This window comes from Corticium candelabrum, chromosome 12 (assembly GCF_963422355.1).
Source record: "Corticium candelabrum chromosome 12, ooCorCand1.1, whole genome shotgun sequence".
Classification (NCBI taxonomy): Eukaryota; Metazoa; Porifera; class Homoscleromorpha; order Homosclerophorida; family Plakinidae; genus Corticium; species Corticium candelabrum.
The window spans coordinates 5,477,055-5,497,226 of record NC_085096.1 but is presented as its reverse complement, the minus strand read 5'-3'; the positions used below and the strand labels follow the sequence as shown (position 1 = coordinate 5,497,226).

Below are 20,172 nucleotides of genomic sequence, written 5' to 3'. Positions count from 1 at the left end.
ATAATCTCCACAACTTTCGTCACATCCGGTTGGTCTAATGGGTTCCGCTGGACCTGGAATTCTATGTGGTCCACGTTCATATGGAGAACCTTTGTCTCCTGCCAGTCCATCTGCACTAGCAGCACCACATTCTTCAAATTAGCCGGGTAATCCCTGTGAAAAGAGTCTGTTGAAACAGAGTCATCAGACGTGCAATGTGGATGCAAAATACAAGCAACAGACAATACAAACAAACAGGCAGGAAAACCTACAGTAAAAATTCTCCTCTACTGACTAGCTATTGTACATACAAGACAACATTCCTGAGGGACAGAATCCTAAGTAGACGGTTCCTCAACCTTCCAATGAACGAAGGACACTACAACTTACCACAAATGCAATAAAACAAATTGCAGGTCAACATCTCACTACAATAACTTGTTTGGAACTTCCAGCTTCATACTCCACGTGCTCGCTTTCTATTCCCTCGGCAACTTCAATGAGAACGTCTTCATCATGCATGATAATGTCATCCATGTCTTCAGATTTCATCTCGCCATAGTTCTTGTCGATAACTAAGTTTGATTCTCTAATTTCAGACTCTGGACTTTCGCATCTCAATTCATAATGTAAGCCAGTCAATTGGGACGCATTTGTCTTGTTCTCTCTTGACTCTTTCTCTATTCTCTGTTATCTCACTACTGGATCTTAACCGTCTTGTGTTAACATTGTCACTAGACAATGATGGCACTTTACCTCCATCTTCTTCCACGAGAATTACTTCTAAAGGATTGTCTTCTTGATCTACTACTTCTTCATTCTTGGCATGAACGGCTTGCTCTTTGTCAGCTGCAGCTTGACGTCTTGTTTGTGTTTCCTACTTGCAACAGACATCCTGTTGCTGTCAACTCTCATTACATGTAATCTACCCAAACAGCAACATGCTCTTGCCATCCTATTCCTCACGTTCCTAGACTACCTATCCGACTATCTGCTGCCTGTTCCCCACCTCCACTCGCAATATGAGCATACTGTACCTTCTCTGTCTTTCCACTGTCTCCGCCCGCGTCACAGCAAAATCAACATAACGGCGTTCCCAAATTTCCAGATTATTACTCTGATTTTTGCTTCTCGTTCTCGGCGTGGTTTTTCCACCTTTCGGACTTCCTAACGCCTGATATCGCTCTCCCACAACTCGATTTCCCCTCTACAGCCAGTGCCTTGACGAGAAGTTGCAACACCCGTCGGCGTGAGAGACAAACCTTGGCAAAATGCACAACAAGAACAGCCTTGTTGCCGCTTTTGTCGAGACCGCCTAGCTCTTTGGGTAGGTCGGCTACTCGCATGTCGGCGAATGCATGACACGCATGCGTAAAGCTTTTACTGCAACCACTGCAACAAAGCGGTCGACTATCAACTGAAAAGTGAGTTTTAGTCTGAAACTCTCTCGCCTGTGTTAAATACGTGAGTATCGTCTCGTGCATTACAACTAACCAATGCCAATGCTCGCGTTCGGGCCACAGATTGGGCGTGACTTGTAGGGTCGGGGCGGTGCTTCGTGTAGACGCACGCAAAGCGGCCAAACAGATGAACGGATCGGCGCGCGACGCTGCCAGACGAGTACGATGTCGACTGGGCAGCACATGCGCTAATCTCACCTGACCGGGACTCCTTTTGAGGACTCGACTTTTGTGTAACTTTCGTTCGCTGTGCTTACGTAGTGACTCGCCACCTTCAGCAGAAACTCTGCGGGTATTGGCTAGTTGTAGCTATTTCAGATCTTATTGCATGCTGGCTTGTTCTATCCTTCTTTCCACCTTCCTTTATCAATAACTGATAGAAACAGTAAGAGTTGAGTTTTGTTCTATATCGTAATAGATACCGAATAGTGATTTTAAAACTGTTTTATAGACATTTCTATGCGCGCGCTTGAGGCGCGGAGGTTGAAGGTCGCAGAACGACAATATGGAGTTAGAAGAAGCTGAAGGTATGTTTGTAGAGAAGAACATAATAAAGTAGTAGTTGTTTTACTGTTTATTTGCAGCTGAGGTTACAACTGGTAAGAAATATATAAATTCTGGAAACTACGCAGCAGGAGAGGCATCATACCGGCGTGTCTTGCAGCTGTATGACTCCGCCACTGCTAGTCCAGGGCCCGCAGACAAATCACATGGTTAGTAGTCACACGTAGTCAGACCATTTACGTTTCCATCTTCTTCACCTGCTGGCTAGCGGGTATCTGTGTGAGATCATTGATATTTATTGTTTATGTTTGTACAGCACTTCATCAGTTAGGGTTTTGTTTAACTCAACAAGGGCAGTGTGAGGAAGGGTTCAGATTACTGACTGAATCCCTAAATATTCAAAGAAATCTTGTTCCAGGAAATAAATCAAATCTTGCTACCAGTAAGTATCTCAGATAATCATATTTGTTGCTTTCGTTATTATGAGTTCCTCTCACTATAATACCTCGTTTACACTGGCACATTCAACCAGGTTGGGACCACACCAGCTCAGTGCTGCTGGTCGAACATGCCAGTGTAAACGTGACCGGGCCAAGCTGGGAGTGGTTGGAGCTTGCTGGCTTAGCTCATTAAAATCAAGCAAGCTGGCTTGGTGCAGCATGGGCTTATTGAGCCATGTTAACGGGAGTATGCTGGATGGCTCACTCAGATATGGACAAGGCATGCACAGCTTATGTATTCTTGGACATGGCGTGGTCTGATGACGAGTCATTGCATCCATTTTCATTGTTCGTCTTGTTCTAGGGACACAAACTGTGACACAGCAGTCATCATCAAGAGCAGTGAGTAGCATTGCTCGTTTCCTAGACTGCAAACGCTTGTAAAGAATAGCTCCATTGCCTGTAGTCTGTAGTCTCATGAGCCACTTTGTCTACACACCCAATGCCATCTTTCAAAAAGAACACACGGAAAGCATTTGCTGTGACATGACGTCCATGTTTTACCACGTGACAAGGACACATGACAATGAGTCACACCTACTTGGCTCCCTTCTAAACAAGCACTGTAAATGCATGCTGGTTTGTTCAACGATTCACATCTTGTTGGGAACACCTGTCTAGGCTGGTCGGTCTCTATTGGCTTGGTCATTGTAAACGTAATATAAAACGTCAATATCTATTGTAATTGATTACAGTATATAGAGGAAATTTACATAATAAATTGGAGGTTTCTATCTAAAAGTGTACATTTATTTATTCTATCAACATTTGTTTATTAATTAATTAGTTAATAATTTATTGATTATCATTGATATTAACTAGTTGTGGAACTAAAATTGTTGCCCTCCTGCCTTTTCACTGCATGCTTGCTCGTCTCTCTGCTTGTTGCCTGTCTGTCTCTTTGTTGGAGTGTTGAACTGGCTACATAGCTGCTTCCTTGCTTGTCAGTTTGCCTGTTTGCCTGCTGTCCTGCTTTCTTGCTTGCTTGCCTGACTTCTTGCATGGGTGAGTTTTTGAGTGGCTGCATGTCTGCTTGTGTACTCGCCTGCAGTTTGCCTGTGTGCTTAACTACCCACATGTCTTTGTGCTTGCATGGCCAGCTGTGTGCTGGCTTGCCTCCTTGTCTTTACTTGTCTTTCTTTTTGTGTGGTTGTATGTTTATCTGTCTGTCTGCTTGTCTGTCGTGTGTGTGTGTGTGTGTGTGTGTGTGTGTGTGTGTGTGTGTGTGTGTGTGTGTGTGTGTGTGTTTGTGTGTGTTGTAGATAATGAGCTTTTATTTAGATGTACTATGTCTAGTCTGTAGTCTCTGTTGAGCAGTGAACTTGTTGGGGAAGTCTAACAGACTGTGAAGGGAGACTAGGACTGGAAGAGATGAGTCATTGATGGTCATGTTGTTGTGTCTCTAGCTCTTCATGTACTTGGAGTATGTCTGAGTAAGCAAGGGAAGCTGGAAGATGCATTGAGGGTTTTACAAGAAGCCCTTGGGCTGGAACGTACTTTGAACAACAAAGCGGATATCGCACTGAGTGAGTAACTATGAGCTTTATCTTACCATAAATTTAATTTTTAATTTTATTTCTTAGTTTAGTAATGAATTAAGCAATAGAAGTATGTATTGTGTGTTTGTGTTAAGTATAATGTGGTTGCATGTATTGATACTAACACAGCACATTCATGTTTCTTTTTTTAGTTTACAGTAAATTTAGATTGAGAGTTTTCTACTCTAATTGTCTATTTATCTATTCTATTAACAGTTGTTTGTCATATTTAGTAATGTTTATTTATTCTTTAGTTTATGTGTAGTGTTATGTTTCATGTTGTGGATTCCTGCATTGTGTAGATGTAAGCATTAGATGTTAACAAAATGACATTTGTTTGCTAGTAAAATTTTTATTAAAAATCATTGGGTGTATTTGTTTTTGTGTTGTCTGTTTGTTTGTTTATCTGTTTGTGTGTCTGTCTGTTTGGCTAGTGACTTGTTGAAGGGGTCTTGAGCCGTGTCCTCTCTTTTATGTAATCAGCCATGTTTCTACTTTGGTCACTGCATGTACACGTGTACACATTTGTTTGTCTGTTTGTTTGTTTGTTTGTGTGTGTATGTATGTGTTGTGGTGTCTGTATATTCTTTGTACTTGTATGTCTCATTGCTTGCTCATATACTCACCTTCCTTCTGACCTGTATGTATGCCTACTCGCTTGACTGCGTTCCTGCCCACTTGCTTGTTCACTCGCCTGCCTGCCTGTTGCCTGTTTGTTGGAGTGTTTACCTGGCTACATAGCTGCTTCCGTGCTTGTCTTTTTGCCTGCTTGTCTGCTTGCCTGTCGTCTTGCTTTCTTGCTTGTCTCCCTGCCTGTTTGCATAGCCGTGTTTTTGAGTGCCTGCATGTCAGCTGATTTGCTCGTTCATTTGCCTGGTTGCTCAACTGTTTGCCTGTCTGTGCCTGCATGCTTGCCTCCATGGCAAGCTGTGTGCCTAGCTTTCTGTTTGCATATGGTACCGGCCTGCTTCTTATTCCTCATTTACGCGAGCACTTGTAAGTGGGCAAGGCCTTGCTGGCCCGGCTTCGTGTAAACGCGGGCCGAGCCATGCTAGCTAGGCTCAGTATTACTGGCCAGTCCAGTGTGGGCTGGCTCGTGTCAAGTACATTGTGAAAACGCGTAGCTTGCTGGAAAACGAGCCGTGCATGCTCATTTGGTACGACTAGCGATAGACCTACGTCTCGTATAAATAGTACGACGTCTCGTATGTGTCCTACGCATTCTCTATATGACTGTTGTAAAGCCGTAGAGAAAAAATGTGAGCAGCTTGACTTGTGTCCATTGCAAACGTGAGCTAACACGAGTTGTCTTTTGTCAAGCTCAAGTAACCAACGCACGTTAATGACACACATTGGCTTTCTTCTACTGAGTGTGTTGTGTAAACATGGGCTGGAATACTGGGCTGGTGAGGCTTGGCTCACCATGCGTGCTCGTGTAAATGGGGTATTAGTCTACTGTCTTTCTTTTTGACTGGTTGTCTGTTTATCTGTCTGACTGTCTGCTTGTTGCCTGTCTGTCTGTCTGTCTGTCTGTCTGTCTGTCTGTCTGTCTGTCTGTCTTCTGTTTGTCTGTCTGATTGTTTGTCTGTCTGTCTGTCTGCCTGCTGTAGACTGTATTGGCAGGGGTCATAGATGCACCCTAGAGTAAGGATGAATAAACCAACTGTTTGCTTGTGTATTCGTCTGGTTGTTTGTCTGCATGTGTGTCTTCTGTCTCTGTGTTGTCTGTCTGTTTAGCACAAATTGTTTGCCAACATTTTGTCTCATTGTCAGTTAGTTGTCTGTCTGTCTGGTTTCTGTCTATCAGTCTATTATAATGAGTTTTTATTTAGATGTACTATGTCTAGTCTGTAGTCTCTGTTGAGCAGTGAACTTGTTGGGAAAGTGTAACAGACTGTGAAGGGAGACTAGGACTGGAAGAGATGAGTCATTGACGGTCGTGTTTTTGTGTCTCTAGCTCTTGATGTACTTGGAGTATGTCTGATTAAGCAAGGGAAGCTGGAAGATGCATTGAGGGTTTTACAAGAAGCCCTTGAGCTGAAACGTACTTTGAACAACAAAGCGAATATCGCACGGAGTGAGTAACTATGAGCTTTATCTTACCATAAATTAAATTTTTAATTTTATTTCTTAGTTTAGTAATGAATTAAGCAATAGAAGTATGTATTGTGTGTTTGTGTTAAGTATAATGTGGTTGCATGTATTGATACTAACACAGCACATTCATGTTTCTTTTTTTAGTTTACAGTAAATTTAGATTGAGAGTTTTCTACTCTAATTGTCTATTTATCTATTCTATTAACAGTTGTTTGTCATATTTAGTAATGTTTATTTATTCTTTAGTTTATGTGTAGTGTTATGTTTCATGGTGTGGATTCCTGCATTGTGTAGATGTAAGCATTAGATGTTAACAAAATGACATTTGTTTGCTAGTAAAATTTTTATTAAAAATCATTGGGTGTATTTGTTTTTGTGTTGTCTGTTTGTTTGTTTATCTGTTTGTGTGTCTGTCTGTTTGGCTAGTGACTTGTTGAAGGGGTCTTGAGCCGTGTCCTCTCTTTTATGTAATCAGCCATGTTTCTACTTTGGTCACTGCATGTACACGTGTACACATTTGTTTGTCTGTTTGTTTGTTTGTTTGTGTGTGTATGCATGTGTTGTGGTGTCTGTATATTCTTTGTACTTGTATGTCTCATTGCTTGCTCATATACTCACCTTCCTTCTGACCTGTATGTATGCCTACTCGCTTGACTGCCTTCCTGCCCGCTTGCTTGTTCACTTGCCTGCCTGCCTGTTGCTTGTTTGTTGGAGTGTTTACCTGGCTATGTAGCTGCTTCTATGCCTGTGGATTTGCCTGCTTGTCTGCTTGCCTGTCATCTTGCTTTCTTGCTTGTCTGCCTGCCTGTTTGCATAGCCGTGTTTTTGAGTGCCTGCATGTCAACTTATTTGCTTGCTCGTGTGCCTGCTTGCTCTACTTCATGCTTGTCTGTGCCTGCATGCTTGCCTGTATGGCAAGGTATGTGGCTACAATCTTTGTTTGCATATGTTACCAGCCTGTTTCTTATACCCCTTTATCACGAGCACTTGTAAGAGGGCCAGCCCGTGCTGGCTTGGTTTCATGGTACATGTAAACGCGAGCTGAGCCATACCAGCTAGGCTCAGTATTTCTACTCGGACCATAGTGGGCTGGTTCAGTTCAAGTACATTGTGTAAACACGTAGCATGCTGGAGAACGAGCCACGCATGCTCATTTGGTACAACTGGCGATAGACCTACGTCTCGTATAAATAGTACGATGTCTGGTATGTGTCCTGCACACTTTCTATATGACTGTTGTAAAGCCATAGAGAAAATATGTGAGCAGCTTGGCTTCTGTCCATTGCAAACGTGAGCTAACACGAGTTGTCCTTTGTCAAGCTGAAGTAAGTAACGCATGTTGATGACACGCATTGGCTTTCTTCTTCTGAGTGTGTCATGTAAGCGTGGGCTGGAATGCTGGACTGGTGAGGCTCGGCTGCTATGCGTGCTGGTGTAAATGGGGTATTAGTGTACTGTCTTTCTTTTTGACTGGTTGTCTGTTTATCTTTCTATCTATCTTGGGCGGCTTATCTGTCTGTCTGTCTGTCGGTCTGTCTGTCTGCCTGCTGTAGATTGTATTGGCAGGGGTCACTAGAGTAAGGAGAATAAACCAAGTGTTTGTTTGTATGTCTTTCTGGTTGTTTGTCTGCTTGTGTGTCTTCTGTTTGTCTGTTATCTGTCTGTCTACCACAAATTGTTTGTCAACACTTTTGTCTCATTGTCAGTTAGTTGTCTGTCTGTCTGATTGCTGTCTATCAGTCTATAATAATGAGCTTTTATTTAGATGTACTATGTCTAGTCTGTAGTCTCTGTTGAGCAGTGAACTTATTGGGAAAGTCTAACAGACTGTGAATGGAGACTAGGACTGGGAGAGATGAGTCATTGACGGTTGTGTTGTTGTGTCTCTAGCTCTTCATGAACTTTATTTAATTAATTAATTTACAGTAAGTTTAGATTGAGAGTTTTCTACTGTAATTGTCTATTTATCTATTCTATTAACAGTTGTTTGTCATATTTAGTAATGTTTATTTATTCCTTAGTTTATGTGTAGTTTTAGTATATTTTTCACAAACTTTTAAGGGACATGTTGTGATCATAGTGGGGGAGGGACACTAAATTCATGTCCACACTAGTACAGAAACTAATTTGTATAGAATCTAGATCCTGACAATTGCAATCAGATCTAGATTGCAAGCGTGCACACTGTAGTCTTGGAACATTATCTCTACCCTATTGTGTATGACGTGTGCATGTATTAGAAATGGTGGACATGATCTTTTGTGTATGTCAAACGTCTACTTATCAAGTCCAACTAGCTCTGCATTTCTTGGGCCCAACTAGACACAAGAGCAGTTGCCTCTTTGGTGCACACGACTTGTACACTAACGTACATGAAGGGCAATGCTCACTTGCAATACAGAATTGAATTGAACGGATCTGGATTGATGATTGATGTGGATCAAAAGCACCTCTAGATGCGATCTGTATTTATTGCTATTGGTCCGTATCAGTCAAAAGTGGATCATGTGTGGATGCAACAGATCACGATTGAATTGAGATTGGATCCTGATCCAGTGTCTAGTGTGTACAGGTCTTTAGAAAGTGAGGCAGGGTGTTGTGCCTTACTCAAACAGCTTAGATGTAGCACTGCACTTTGCTAGACGTTTCCAGTTCTTTTAAATAACTTGTTTGTTGGGATGACTATTTCTAGTTTGTCTCATCGTATATACATATTTATATGGATGAGATGTTAAATATTTAATTAAGTTATAAGGTGTGTACATTTGTGTATGTGTGTGTAAAAGTAATGTTTATTTATTATTGTTTGTTGTAATTGTTTACAAATATTGAGTAACAGTATTGTGTGCAAATGTTGTACAGTGTGACTGACATGTTGGGTTTGTATTCTTTGCAGCTTTACATCAGTTGGGTTCGTGTATGGTCAGGAAAGGCAGTCCTGACAAAGGTGAAGCACTGCTTAGAGAATCTCTAAGTATCAAGAGGACTGCCTTTCCTATCAACAGTTCCACCATTGCTGCCAGTAAGAGTCATGATTGTATTGTTGCTGAAGATAATGTACATTTGTAAAATTGTTTAAATAGTGAACACACTGTAAGTCTATATCAGTTGGTGTATGTCATTCATTCTGTGTATGTTGCGTGTTTGTTAATCTTTTGGTCAGTATTGTTATGAATTTGGACATTTGTGAAGACAGCAGATCAATTTAGTATGGTAGAGTTTGGGTTACTTGGTTTGTTACATCAATAATTTGATGTAATCACGTAGTAGTTTATTGATATCAAACAGTTGGGAGTTGAGATAAGGGCAGCTATGTTATCTTTTAATTGCCGACCTGTGGAAATGCTAGGTATAATAACATGTATGGGTAGGACCAACCGACCTGCTAAGGAAAGATGTAACACGTGATCACTGATTGAGGCAATACACTGAGGCAGAAGAAGATTGTCGTGAATCCACTACAGTAATCATGTGGTTCTCAACTAGACATGCCTCCACCCAAACCACTCTGTTCGTTGTGCTTGTATACATTTTAGTGTTTTAGGCTCTGTACGTGACTGGATGTCAGTCTCTTTCTCACACTCTTCTACTTGGCTTTGACTTCATTCAAGCTGCAAAGATATAGTACATGGAGGCTTTGCACTGTATTGCTTTCTTCATTGTTTAATGTAGTGTGTGTGTGCGTGTGTGTGTGTGTGTGTGTGTGTGTGTGTGTGTGTGTGTGTGTGTGTCTGTGTGTCTGTCTGTGTGTGTGTGTGTGTGTGTGTGTGTGTGTGTGTGTGTGTGTGTGTGTGTGTCTGTGTCTGTGTCTGTGTCTGTGTGTGTCTGTGTGTCTTTGTCTGTGTCTGTGTCTGTGTGTGTCTGTGCCTGTGTTTGTGTCTGTCTGTCTGTCTGTTTGTCTGTCTCTTTGTGTGTTTTTCTGTCTGTCTGTCTGTCTTTCTGTGTGTCTGTGTGTCTGTCTGTGTGTGCGTGTCTGTCTGTCTGTCTGTTTGTCTGTCTGTCTTTGTGTCTGTCTGTTTGTGTCTGTGGGTCTGTCTGTCTGTCTGTCTGTCTGTCTGACTGACCGACCGACTGTCTGACTGTTTGACTGACTGTTTGTCGGTCTGTCTGTCTGTCTGTTGGTCTGTCTGTCTGCCTTTCCTTTTGTCAATTTGTTTGTTTGTCTGTATGTCTGTTTGTTACTGCTGAATCTACTTGCATAGTAGACACTGTGACGACAAAATGGCTTTTTACTTGTACTTGATTCGTGAATTTGCACGATAAAACTTCATTCTTGAGTCAGTTGTGATATCTTGTTTGCACGTGCAGTATATGGCAGTCTGCCCGTGTATTTGTCCTACTGAACTTTGAATCCAATGAAGTCATACCCTGTTGATTGCACACTGTGGCATTGGCATCCCTGCTGGTGTTTTCATTATTACATCAGTATGTCATGTAGTCACTGTTTTATTAATACCACAAATAGTTAGAATGTTAAAGTAGTACAGCAATATTTTAATCATGCATGTTGTAGAGGATTAGCATTTAGATGTTGGACTATATTTAATGTTTGGGTTGGTTGACAGTGAAGATGTTGGGAGGGTGTGACAGACTGGGAAGAGAGAAGATGACTGGAAGAGATGATGTGACTGATTGGTGTGTTTCTATTTTAGCCTTGAGTTGGTTAGCAGGAAGTTTGATGGACCAACACAAATACCGAGATGCCAGTCAGGTTTACGAAGAGAAACTTGAAATCGAGAAACATTTAGGGCCTGGTCGTGAAGCCATTATTGCAACAGGTTAGTTGTAACAACCAACTTTCTGATTTTGATATCATTTTATCATTTGCTTATTCATTTAATTAATCAAGTCTGTATTGAGTTTACAATATGTAAACAACATGATTAGGATACAAATAGATAATGGTTGTTTATGGTGATAGAAAAGTTGTAAATGATTTTTTAATTAATTAAGTTATGAATACACTGCTTTTTTGTATAACTTCCTGTTATGTGGCTTTGGATAGAATAGACTGATTGAACCTGCAACACAAATTTGAAAACTGTGACTTTATTGTGATTTGAATGTAAACGTGAGGAAGTGCTATGTTAGTCACGTGTTCTGATATGGAAGCTATCTGGTGTAGAGATCTTGTCTTTTCTATTTCAGTTTGTCTGTCAAACTGCCTGCACTATCAACATGTGTTTCAGTTGTGGAATGTTTATCTCTTGTGGTTACTATGAACTGCTGCAAACAAGAGGCTGTCTCCACACTAAACTTTGTGTGATGCTAAATGTTGGCATATTCTCTTGCAGACAATGCTATCAAGTGTAACATTTGTAGAGACCTCAGCATCACATTCTATTTTACAAGCACAAACATTGTGGTAAAGTATTGTGATTTGTCACAAGCAGAGATAAAGTGAAGATTAGGAATATGGGAATCTAGATTTAGTAAAAGGAAGGTGTACAAAGAATATTGAAGACTTGGACATCTGTGTTTCCTTTATGTCTAATTAACCATAATGTGGTAATCAACAAACATGATAAGATATATATGATAATCAGTGATAATATCAAACAAATGAGCAGCCTCTCCAATCAACTAATTAACACCTAGGTTGCTGCCCCTCCCCTAACTCCCAATCTGTGGCTCTGTGACAGCTAAACACAGCTGGTTCTCAGCTCAACGTGCTCGTAGTGATTGAGTAAAGGATCAGTTAACATGCAGTCATCAAACTTTTGCATATCAAAGGTCGCTAGGGTTCAAATCCCAGTAAGAAGGTATGGCCTTACAACAAGAATGCTGCTAATAGAGGAAGTAACCAATTAAGAAGGTCACTACTCTGGTCCGCTGCCTTAAAATCAACACACACGTTGCTCTTATTTCGCGAGTAGTTGCTTGGTATTTCTGACTTCTTTTCTCGTTCTTCTTGGTCTTGATAGCCTGCGATTTCTTCTACTGTTAGCTAACAGCTTTGTGTTGTAATATGACCTCTAAATGTACAGTTACTGGGATATCACTTAACATGTGAGTGTGGTAAACAAATACAAAGCTCTATCAATAGTCACTTACTAAACTTTTAACACAAAAGTCACTTACTAAACTTTTAACACAAAGTTAACTGGAACAGAGAGTAGTGTGAAATGGCTGGATGTGCATTGAATCTTGAATCCACAGCTAGCCTGCAAACTGCATTGAATGCGCATCAAATGTGTTTCAAGTGTAATCACATAATACAGGTAATCCACTCTTTCATCTTGGCTAGGCAAGAAATTTTGTCAGTTTATTTGGTTTTTCCTCATTGTCCACTGCCATCAGTTGCACCTCTGGCTCAGGCATGACATACGAGGTTTGCTGTTTTGGTCATTTTTTGTTGGTGTTTATTCAAAGTGGATTGGGATATAGTGGGGAGGGGTGGAGAGCTAGTGGGATATTTGTTTATTTATATTGAATCTTTTAATGGTTTTGTAGAAGATTATTTTTAGTTTAAAATAACAAGTAGGATTGAGAAAGTATGTGGAAAGAAAGTGTAATCATTCCTAATCAGATATTGCCTGCTTAGTCAGCAACAGCTACACATTGTGTTGTCACATAGTATAGTTAGAAGTGATAGGAAATATATAAAGTAATATTATGTGGCTTATTGTGGATAGCAATGGAGGACCTCATGTACTGCCATTCAATGCAGGAGAAAACCAATGTTACAAAACAGCCTGCCAATCACCAGCAAGGTATTTAGCTACTCAATTTATTTCATCTAAATTGCTTTATCCATATGAGGTCACAATTGTTGCTTCACTTTTAGCATCTGAGAGTGAATGGCTCAAGCTGGTAGCCAAGTCACTAAATGGTAAAGAAGTGCAATTGAAGGCAAAAGCATCTGATACTATTGCCACACTGAAGAAGCAACTTGGTAGCAAGGACGATTCTTCATCCATGGATCAACTGCTCGTTGTGAATGGAAAACAATTACGTGATGAGCAAACATTGTCTGACGCAGGATTGACTAATGGAATGAAAATGAAGTGTGTGTCATGCCCACGTGAGTTAATCTTGTCACTCGAGATAGATTGTTAGTATACAGACTGTAGCTGTGATATTGTTGTAGGGGCAGTGACGAGCATGGGATCCGATGTTGGTGAGTTATTTGTGCGAGCTCTAGAGCAAGGATCGATTGAAATAACTCGAGTCAAGATTGTCATTGTGGGCAAGGACAGAACGGGGAAGTCGTCTTTCAAACGATCCTTGCTCAATGAGAAGTTCCAGGTATGTGAAGCGAGCACACCCGTGGCTAAGGCAGAAGTGGCCGTTTGTGAAGCATGCAACTGGAGAGCTTTGCATGACAAAGACCAGCAATTTTTAGACAGACAAATAGCTAGAGCAGCGATCCATGCACAGCATGCTTCTAATGTAAACGAGGCAGGTAGTAAGGGTGCCGACAATGAAGATGGACAAGCTGCAAACGGTCAATTTGGCATAAACACAAGCAAGCCGCGTGAAGCGACTGTGTTGAATCAAGATACTGCAATCAAGACAAACACAGACAAACTAGACAAAGCAGCTGCATCTATCAGTGATGCCGAAAGCAGCACGAGCAGCGACAAATTGGATGAAGCCATTGTTCTGACCGAAGGAATCGGTCGTGCTATAAAGCAGTTTCAAAGTGATCCCGATATTCTAAAGCAAGAAGAATCAAAAGTTTACTATACCATCTGGGATTTAGGAGGTCAGGAACTCCTTCTTCCTGGTCAACAACAAGCCATCACACCGAGAAGTATCGTTTTTCTCGTGTTTGATGCAAGGAAGTTTCTCAATGACGAGGCCGAATCGTCTCACCGTTCTTCCCCTGACTCGGAAGAAACCCCGATTCCTAACATGTGGATCGAAAAGAATTACGATGCTTTGTCTTTATGGGGATCCGCGACTTTCTTGGCAAGAGCCGAGGGTCACCATTTAATTGATTCTCTTGACAAGTTATTGGCATGCGCATCACCTATTATTTTCTTGATTGGAACACACATCGCCGAAGTCAGTGAAGAGATGATACAGAAGCAGAATAAATTTCTGTCTGAGAAGTTTTTTGGTCAGAAATTTACAGAGCACATCTACCGACCAAGCCAGCAAGCTGATGATTGGTTTTTTCGTGTTGAAAACTCGGTGTCCGATCCAGAATCTCCAATCAAGGATCCGGGTGTAGTTGCAGTGAAACAAGTCATTGGAAAGGTGACAAATTCTGTGTCATTTAAAAGTTTGATACCAGCGACTTGGGCGGTGGTGGAGAAAATCTGCGATGGTCTAGAAGAGAAGATGGGCAGTGCCTTGTCTAATGTCAAAGTTATCTTGGCTTTGGCCAATCGATTATGTCGTATCTCTGAAGAGAAAGAAGTGCGTGCGGCTCTGGTGTATTTGGATGACGCCGGATCAGTAATATTCCCTCAGAAGAGTGAGAAACTGAAGGATACGGTCATCACCAAACCGAATTGGCTTTTTACGGTTTTCTCAGTTATTGCATCAGTCCATTATCCTTCTGGGTTATTTTGTATGTATTGGACTCAAGCAAAGACAACAGGAATCGTTAGCTGGGAGCTGATGAAGGATTGCCTTAGAAAGGCAGGAGTAAAAGAAGAAGAATACGAAGTCGTATTGAATTTGTTGAATTGCTTTTATTTGCTCTCCCCTAAATCTCCACCATCTCAACTAGCAATTTCTTATGAAACGGAATACTTCGTTCCATGTTTGCTGGAGTCTGACCCAAACTCGCCACTAGCAGCTGCTGCTCCAGTCAATCCTAACGATCTCAAACCATTCTCACTCATTATTTCTCCTTGCCAAATTGCATTTATTCCCGAACAGCTGCATTTCAGGCTAATGACCTGTTGCATCGAGGAATATCCTGATGAGCCGATGTTGACACGTCACCACTCTGTGTATCGAGTTGAGAAAGGTGTAACGTTAGAAATGGCTTATCATTCAAAGAAATACATCATTTTGACCATTGACACAACAAGACCATGCTATGAAATTGCTTCCTTATGTACAGGCATCCGTCTGTTTATAACCAAAAAGCTTGAAGAAGTGAAGAAACCAGGATTGCCTAATTTCCACTTTTCAGTAAACATTCAACCTTCAGGACCAGCTGTTCCTGTAGATCCCACTAAGCTAGTATGTATAGACGAGTACAAACCAAGTGGAGCCACACCACTAAGAGTAAACATTAGCAGACGTGATGTGAAATTAGATCCAAATGAAAAAGCTGCATTAGACTGTTGGTTTCATGAAGACGAATATGATGTTCCTAGAGGAACAATACAACAGATGCTAAAGTATAGATCAGCCAGCATATGCACATCTGATGAGATTACAGAAGTGGCAAGCAAACTTTCAGCTCGTTGGGAGGAACTTGTTTCGCGTTTGTCCTCTTCCTTATTTACGATCAACAAAATAGAAGAGATAAAAGGCGAGAACAGGGTCAAGTTCTTTTTGCAAGCTCGAAAGGCACTAGACATGTGGACTAACCAACTTGGTGGCAAAGCCAGTCGCCAATTACTGATAAAGACCATATGTGACATTGGGTGTAGATTGCAAGCGGAGGAAGTTTTTGGTTACCAGTTGGTAGAATATGTTTCTTTGCTGAAGAATAGAGATTGTTGTATTTCGTAAGTTTTTTACTGTTATTTTGATATACCACATTTTAGTTATCATTTGCTTTTTATATCATTGGAACTGGTTTGCACTATTTTGTCCAGTAGATTTGGTTGACATTGTTTTTGCTGCTACGTACTGCTGCTGCTGTTGTTGTTGTTGCATGCTGCTGCTGCTGCTCTTGGTGCTGCTTTTGGTGTTGTAGCTGCCACTGTTGGCAGTACCAATGCCAGCGTGGTGACATATGTTTTATTGGCACAGAGGTCAGTACACTATTGACTTCATCTCTACTAGGAGGACAAAATGTATTAATTAAGATGGGTTATAAGTTTGCGTTTCTAAATTACTCTTACCCAGTCTTTGGCTGCTGCTGCTGCTACTATGCCACATCTCCAATGAAACTAATGACCAACAATGGCACTACAATCCTATTTTGTCTTTGTGGGCTAGTCTACTGACGATATGTAACCAACTCTTGTTAGTGGTCTACAGAATGCTGTCTTTGTCTGGTTACCTAAACAACATCTTAATAGAATAGATCACAAAGAATGCCTGTCTTTCCTGAGGCAGCTGTCTAACCAGGTGATCTTTTGGCATGCTGCATGATGTCTAGTGAAATTGTATTGCATGAGAAAGCAATAAATTAATTGATTCAGTATGGTTTGTGTGTGTTTGCCTAAAGACAATTGTTAGAATGGGAGTATACATATAGCAATGTGACTATACATATAGCAACAGACATCAACAGGGGTTTAGAGAATAAGACAAAACCCTGTTTTGAATGAGTAAACAAGTTCTGGGAGACAAGAACGACTGTTGTGATACACAAAGGACATTCCAGCATTTGCCAGTGTCGATGCAGTATGTAGTTTATAATGCAGAAAATTAGCTGTGTAAGACTAGTTACTATGAAATCCGCACAGCAGTATTCTACTGTATTATAATTTCATGTCTGCATTGTACCAAGATTGTCAGCTGCATACAGATAGATACATGACCATGCAACCACGTGAAGGTATGCTTGACATTGGCCTCCACAGTGTCTCAACCATGTATTGCCAATGTCAGCCTTCACACTGCTGCATCTGTTTTGGCCTATCTAGTACACATATTTACTTCCCATATTTATATCCCACTGCAACCATTTGATGTCACACCTAGGAATGGTGCAGCAAATACATGTAGACATACAACTGTCTTTTATAAAATCAAAATTTGTTTCATACCAAAAAGAGACACCGGACGCAGCATAGAGACAGTCCGAGTGTGGATGGTGATAGTTAGCGCATGCGCTAGATTCCAATTGTCAAGTTACTTACATGTATCTGTCATTTCTCGCTGCATCGTTTCTCGTTTGATCACAGAAGAGACAAGTGAGAGTGAGTGAGGTATGAGAGGTAACATATATGCATTTGACGCTCGCCATTTGTGGCCCGTTTCGTGTCTAGACGAAGAGAAACGACGTCGACGCTCGCGCATATCGTGACAGCGACCGCTGTTTGTACGTCTCGCCTACCTTTGTACGTTGCGTATTGACTCTCTTCCTGTTGCTCTTTCCTATCTCTTTGTATTCTTCGTCTTGTGCGATGCGCCGCGTCGATCGGCGTGTCGGCTCGTCGTCGCGTCGTTTCGTTTCGTACATTGTCAGTGTGACGGTTTGTGTTGCAGCTCGCAGAGTGAATGCTCAATGGCAGAATCGACGTCGGAATCTCGTCGGACGAGCTAGCTTGCGTCGACGAACGACGCGTCGTCTGATACAGAAAGGTTTGTTGTGTAGTGTGTTTGTGTGCTGTAGCTGTGTCTTGTTGTACGTATGTGATTGTAGGTGTGTTGGTTTGATTATTGAAACCTGCTCATCATCTCTGCTTGTTTCAAGTGTGACAGCGTTGAGAGCAAATACTTCACATTGAATTCTTCAGCGTTCACTCTCTGTCATAGAGTGCCGGCTCGTCAGCAGAGAACATGTCCAATGAACACGTGACTATCTGTGTGTGTCCATATATTAGTAGGTTTGTCGACCGTTTTTATTGTTTGTGTTTATGTTTTGAAAGGATGAATGGAAGATGGGTGAGGAGAAGCAAGGAGACGGATGTCTACAGCATGGGAGTCACCCTGGTGGAGCTGAATGTTTACTGTTCGATCATCTGCTAGGATCCTCGTCAGAGAGATGACCGAGTGCATCAACTATGACAGCAGAGACTGGTCACACTGGCATGTGATCATAACTGATTGCTGTGATGTCGACTAAGGGAAAGAAACTGGCAACTTTGGGATGACGATTTTCCTGTACAACAAGAGGAAAAATGAAAGCTGGACATTTGTGAGTGTGTGAGAAGGATATGTAGTGTTGGTATGAGTACATTAGCAAACTTTCCAACTGTGTCATCACGTGTGACAATAACTCTTCTAGCATATAGTCTCATGCTTACTGCATTACATCCTTGTCAGTCATTGGTATATATCACAACACAAGTACAGCAATAATTGTTATACTCTAATCTATCTAATCAGTATTTGCACTATTATCACAAACTGACTGCAACACAAACTCGAGCACAGGCCTGGCATACCCAGACATCATTTTCATGTGCACATATTCACCAAGTTAGCTTTTTCATGTGTTCTGTCTGTATCCCTTTAATAGGTTGCAGGGTCATGCTTGTCGTGTGTTGATCGTACAGGAACAACATATGCAGCAGATGCATGACTCTTTCCGGTAGACGGAGGGGTCTGAGTTGTCCATGCTCACCACGTGTATGTTATGGACACTCCTGCTGCTCTCCCATCTCCCTGTGCTTCACATTCTCTACGATCTCCATGAATTTGGTCACATCTGGTTGGTCCAATCGGTTCTGCTGGACCTAGAGTTCTATGTGGTCTACATTCAACCTTAAACACACACACACACACACACACACACACACACACACACACACACACACACACACACACACACACACACACACACACACACACACACAAATAGACAAATGTCAAGCCCTCCACGTCGTTCGACATCGACTATAGGGTCAGTTCCGGAGATAGCTCCCCTGCCTCTAGAAACAGGGTGTCTGTGCACTTCGTTGACGCTTAGAGCCAGCGCTACAATCCACCTGGAGCTTGGCCAGGGTCATCCAGGGGCGTTGACTATGGCACAGCTCTGGGACTGGACACCAAGGCCCACATTTCCCGTCTGCTGATTGATGTTACTGCCAAGCCATCGGTCATGTCCATCCCAGTCAAAGACCAGGTACTCATTTATACTCCTGAGTTGAGAGAAGCAATTGTGTGTAAGTTTCTTGCTTAACTTAAGGAAATTATGCCATAGCACGCCATCACTGTGACTTGAACTTGTAACCTGGATGTTTCCATTCTCCAAATGCACGCTCTAACTAATTGAGCTACAACACGCACACACACACACACACACACACACACACACACACACACACACACACACACACACACACACACACACACACCACATCACATATATCATTCTTCTATATCCTCTTACTTTGAAGCCACGTCTCGTTCTCCACGGCGACATCTGTCTGGCCAACATTCTCGTAACTCGCCTCATGTCGGCCAAGCTGGGCAATTTAGGGGCAGCGAGATTCATCGATGTCCCACTGTCAGCTGGTTGGATCACTCAGTCCAGAGTACATGGCTCCTTAATGAATGGACGAGAGATCATGAAGTAAAAGCAAAGAGATGGACGTCTACAGTTTGGGAGTGACCCTGATGGAGCTGTTAACTGGTCAAACATCAGCCAGTCATCCTCGTCACAGAGATCGCCAAGTGCATCTAATAGAGCAAAGAGAAGTTCGCTTAATGTGTACGAAGATGTTGCATTCACAACCTACTCAACATCTGACTGTGTCTCAAGCGCTACCAGAAATGGCGAACATCGGTGAGACAGGTTGAGTACAGTGATGGTGATCTTCTTGTTGGTGTAGATGTTGTAATTGGCTCTCGTGCTTGTTGATGTATTGGGGTGGGTGTAAGGTGGTGGTGCTGTTGCAGGCATCGTTGCTGGTTGTGCTGCTGATGGCGTCATTGATGGCTGTTGTTGTTGAAGTGCTCGTGTTAGTGCCAGCACCAGTACTGGTCCTGGTGGTGTTGCTGGTGGTGTTGCTGTTGGTGTCATTGTCAGTTGTTGTTGTGGAAGTGCTCATGCTCATGCAGGTACCGGTGCATGGGCCGGTGCAGTTCCTTAGTCTGTGCTGTAGTTAGGGCTGTTGTTGGGGTTATGTTATGTTGTTGGGGCGGATGCCAGTAACTTACTGCTGCTGCTGCTCATAGAGTTGCTGCTGCTGTTGGGAGTCGGGAAGGTGCTGTTGGTGGAGGGAGGGGGGAGTACAAGTACTGTTGCTGATGTTGCTGTTGCTGAGGAATGTTGTGCAAGTGCCACTGCTGCTGGTGCCATTGCTGAATAGGGTTGTGCAAATGCCAAAGCTGCTGCTGGCG

The 20,172-nt window shown here is 42.1% G+C and overlaps 1 protein-coding gene and 3 long non-coding RNA genes across 4 annotated transcripts; 3 read left to right on the top strand and 1 right to left on the bottom strand.

The window, feature by feature from the left end:
• The first annotated feature begins 2,030 nt into the window (after window positions 1-2,030).
• Window positions 2,031-3,966, top strand: LOC134188398 (uncharacterized). Its single transcript, XR_009971331.1, has 3 exons — window positions 2,031-2,152; window positions 2,260-2,385; window positions 3,850-3,966. It is a non-coding gene; the product is annotated as an uncharacterized LOC134188398 (long non-coding RNA).
• Window positions 3,967-8,534: 4,568 nt separating this feature from the next.
• On the top strand, window positions 8,535-16,032 carry LOC134187634 (uncharacterized). The gene is made up of 6 exons (XM_062655786.1): window positions 8,535-8,661; window positions 8,975-9,100; window positions 10,731-10,856; window positions 12,714-12,791; window positions 12,866-13,102; window positions 13,169-16,032. The coding sequence occupies exons 1-6, from the start codon at window positions 8,535-8,537 to the stop codon at window positions 15,718-15,720; spliced, it is 3,246 nt and encodes a 1,081-aa protein (XP_062511770.1). The 3' UTR covers window positions 15,721-16,032.
• A 951-nt stretch (window positions 16,033-16,983) lies between these two features.
• LOC134187762 (uncharacterized) lies at window positions 16,984-18,036 on the top strand. Its single transcript, XR_009971155.1, has 4 exons — window positions 16,984-17,090; window positions 17,371-17,466; window positions 17,528-17,689; window positions 17,754-18,036. It is a non-coding gene; the product is annotated as an uncharacterized LOC134187762 (long non-coding RNA).
• A 104-nt stretch (window positions 18,037-18,140) lies between these two features.
• On the bottom strand, window positions 18,141-19,831 carry LOC134187761 (uncharacterized). Its single transcript, XR_009971154.1, has 3 exons — window positions 19,569-19,831; window positions 19,220-19,509; window positions 18,141-18,563 (listed from the first exon to the last, which is right to left on the bottom strand). It is a non-coding gene; the product is annotated as an uncharacterized LOC134187761 (long non-coding RNA).
• Window positions 19,832-20,172: the final 341 nt, after the last annotated feature.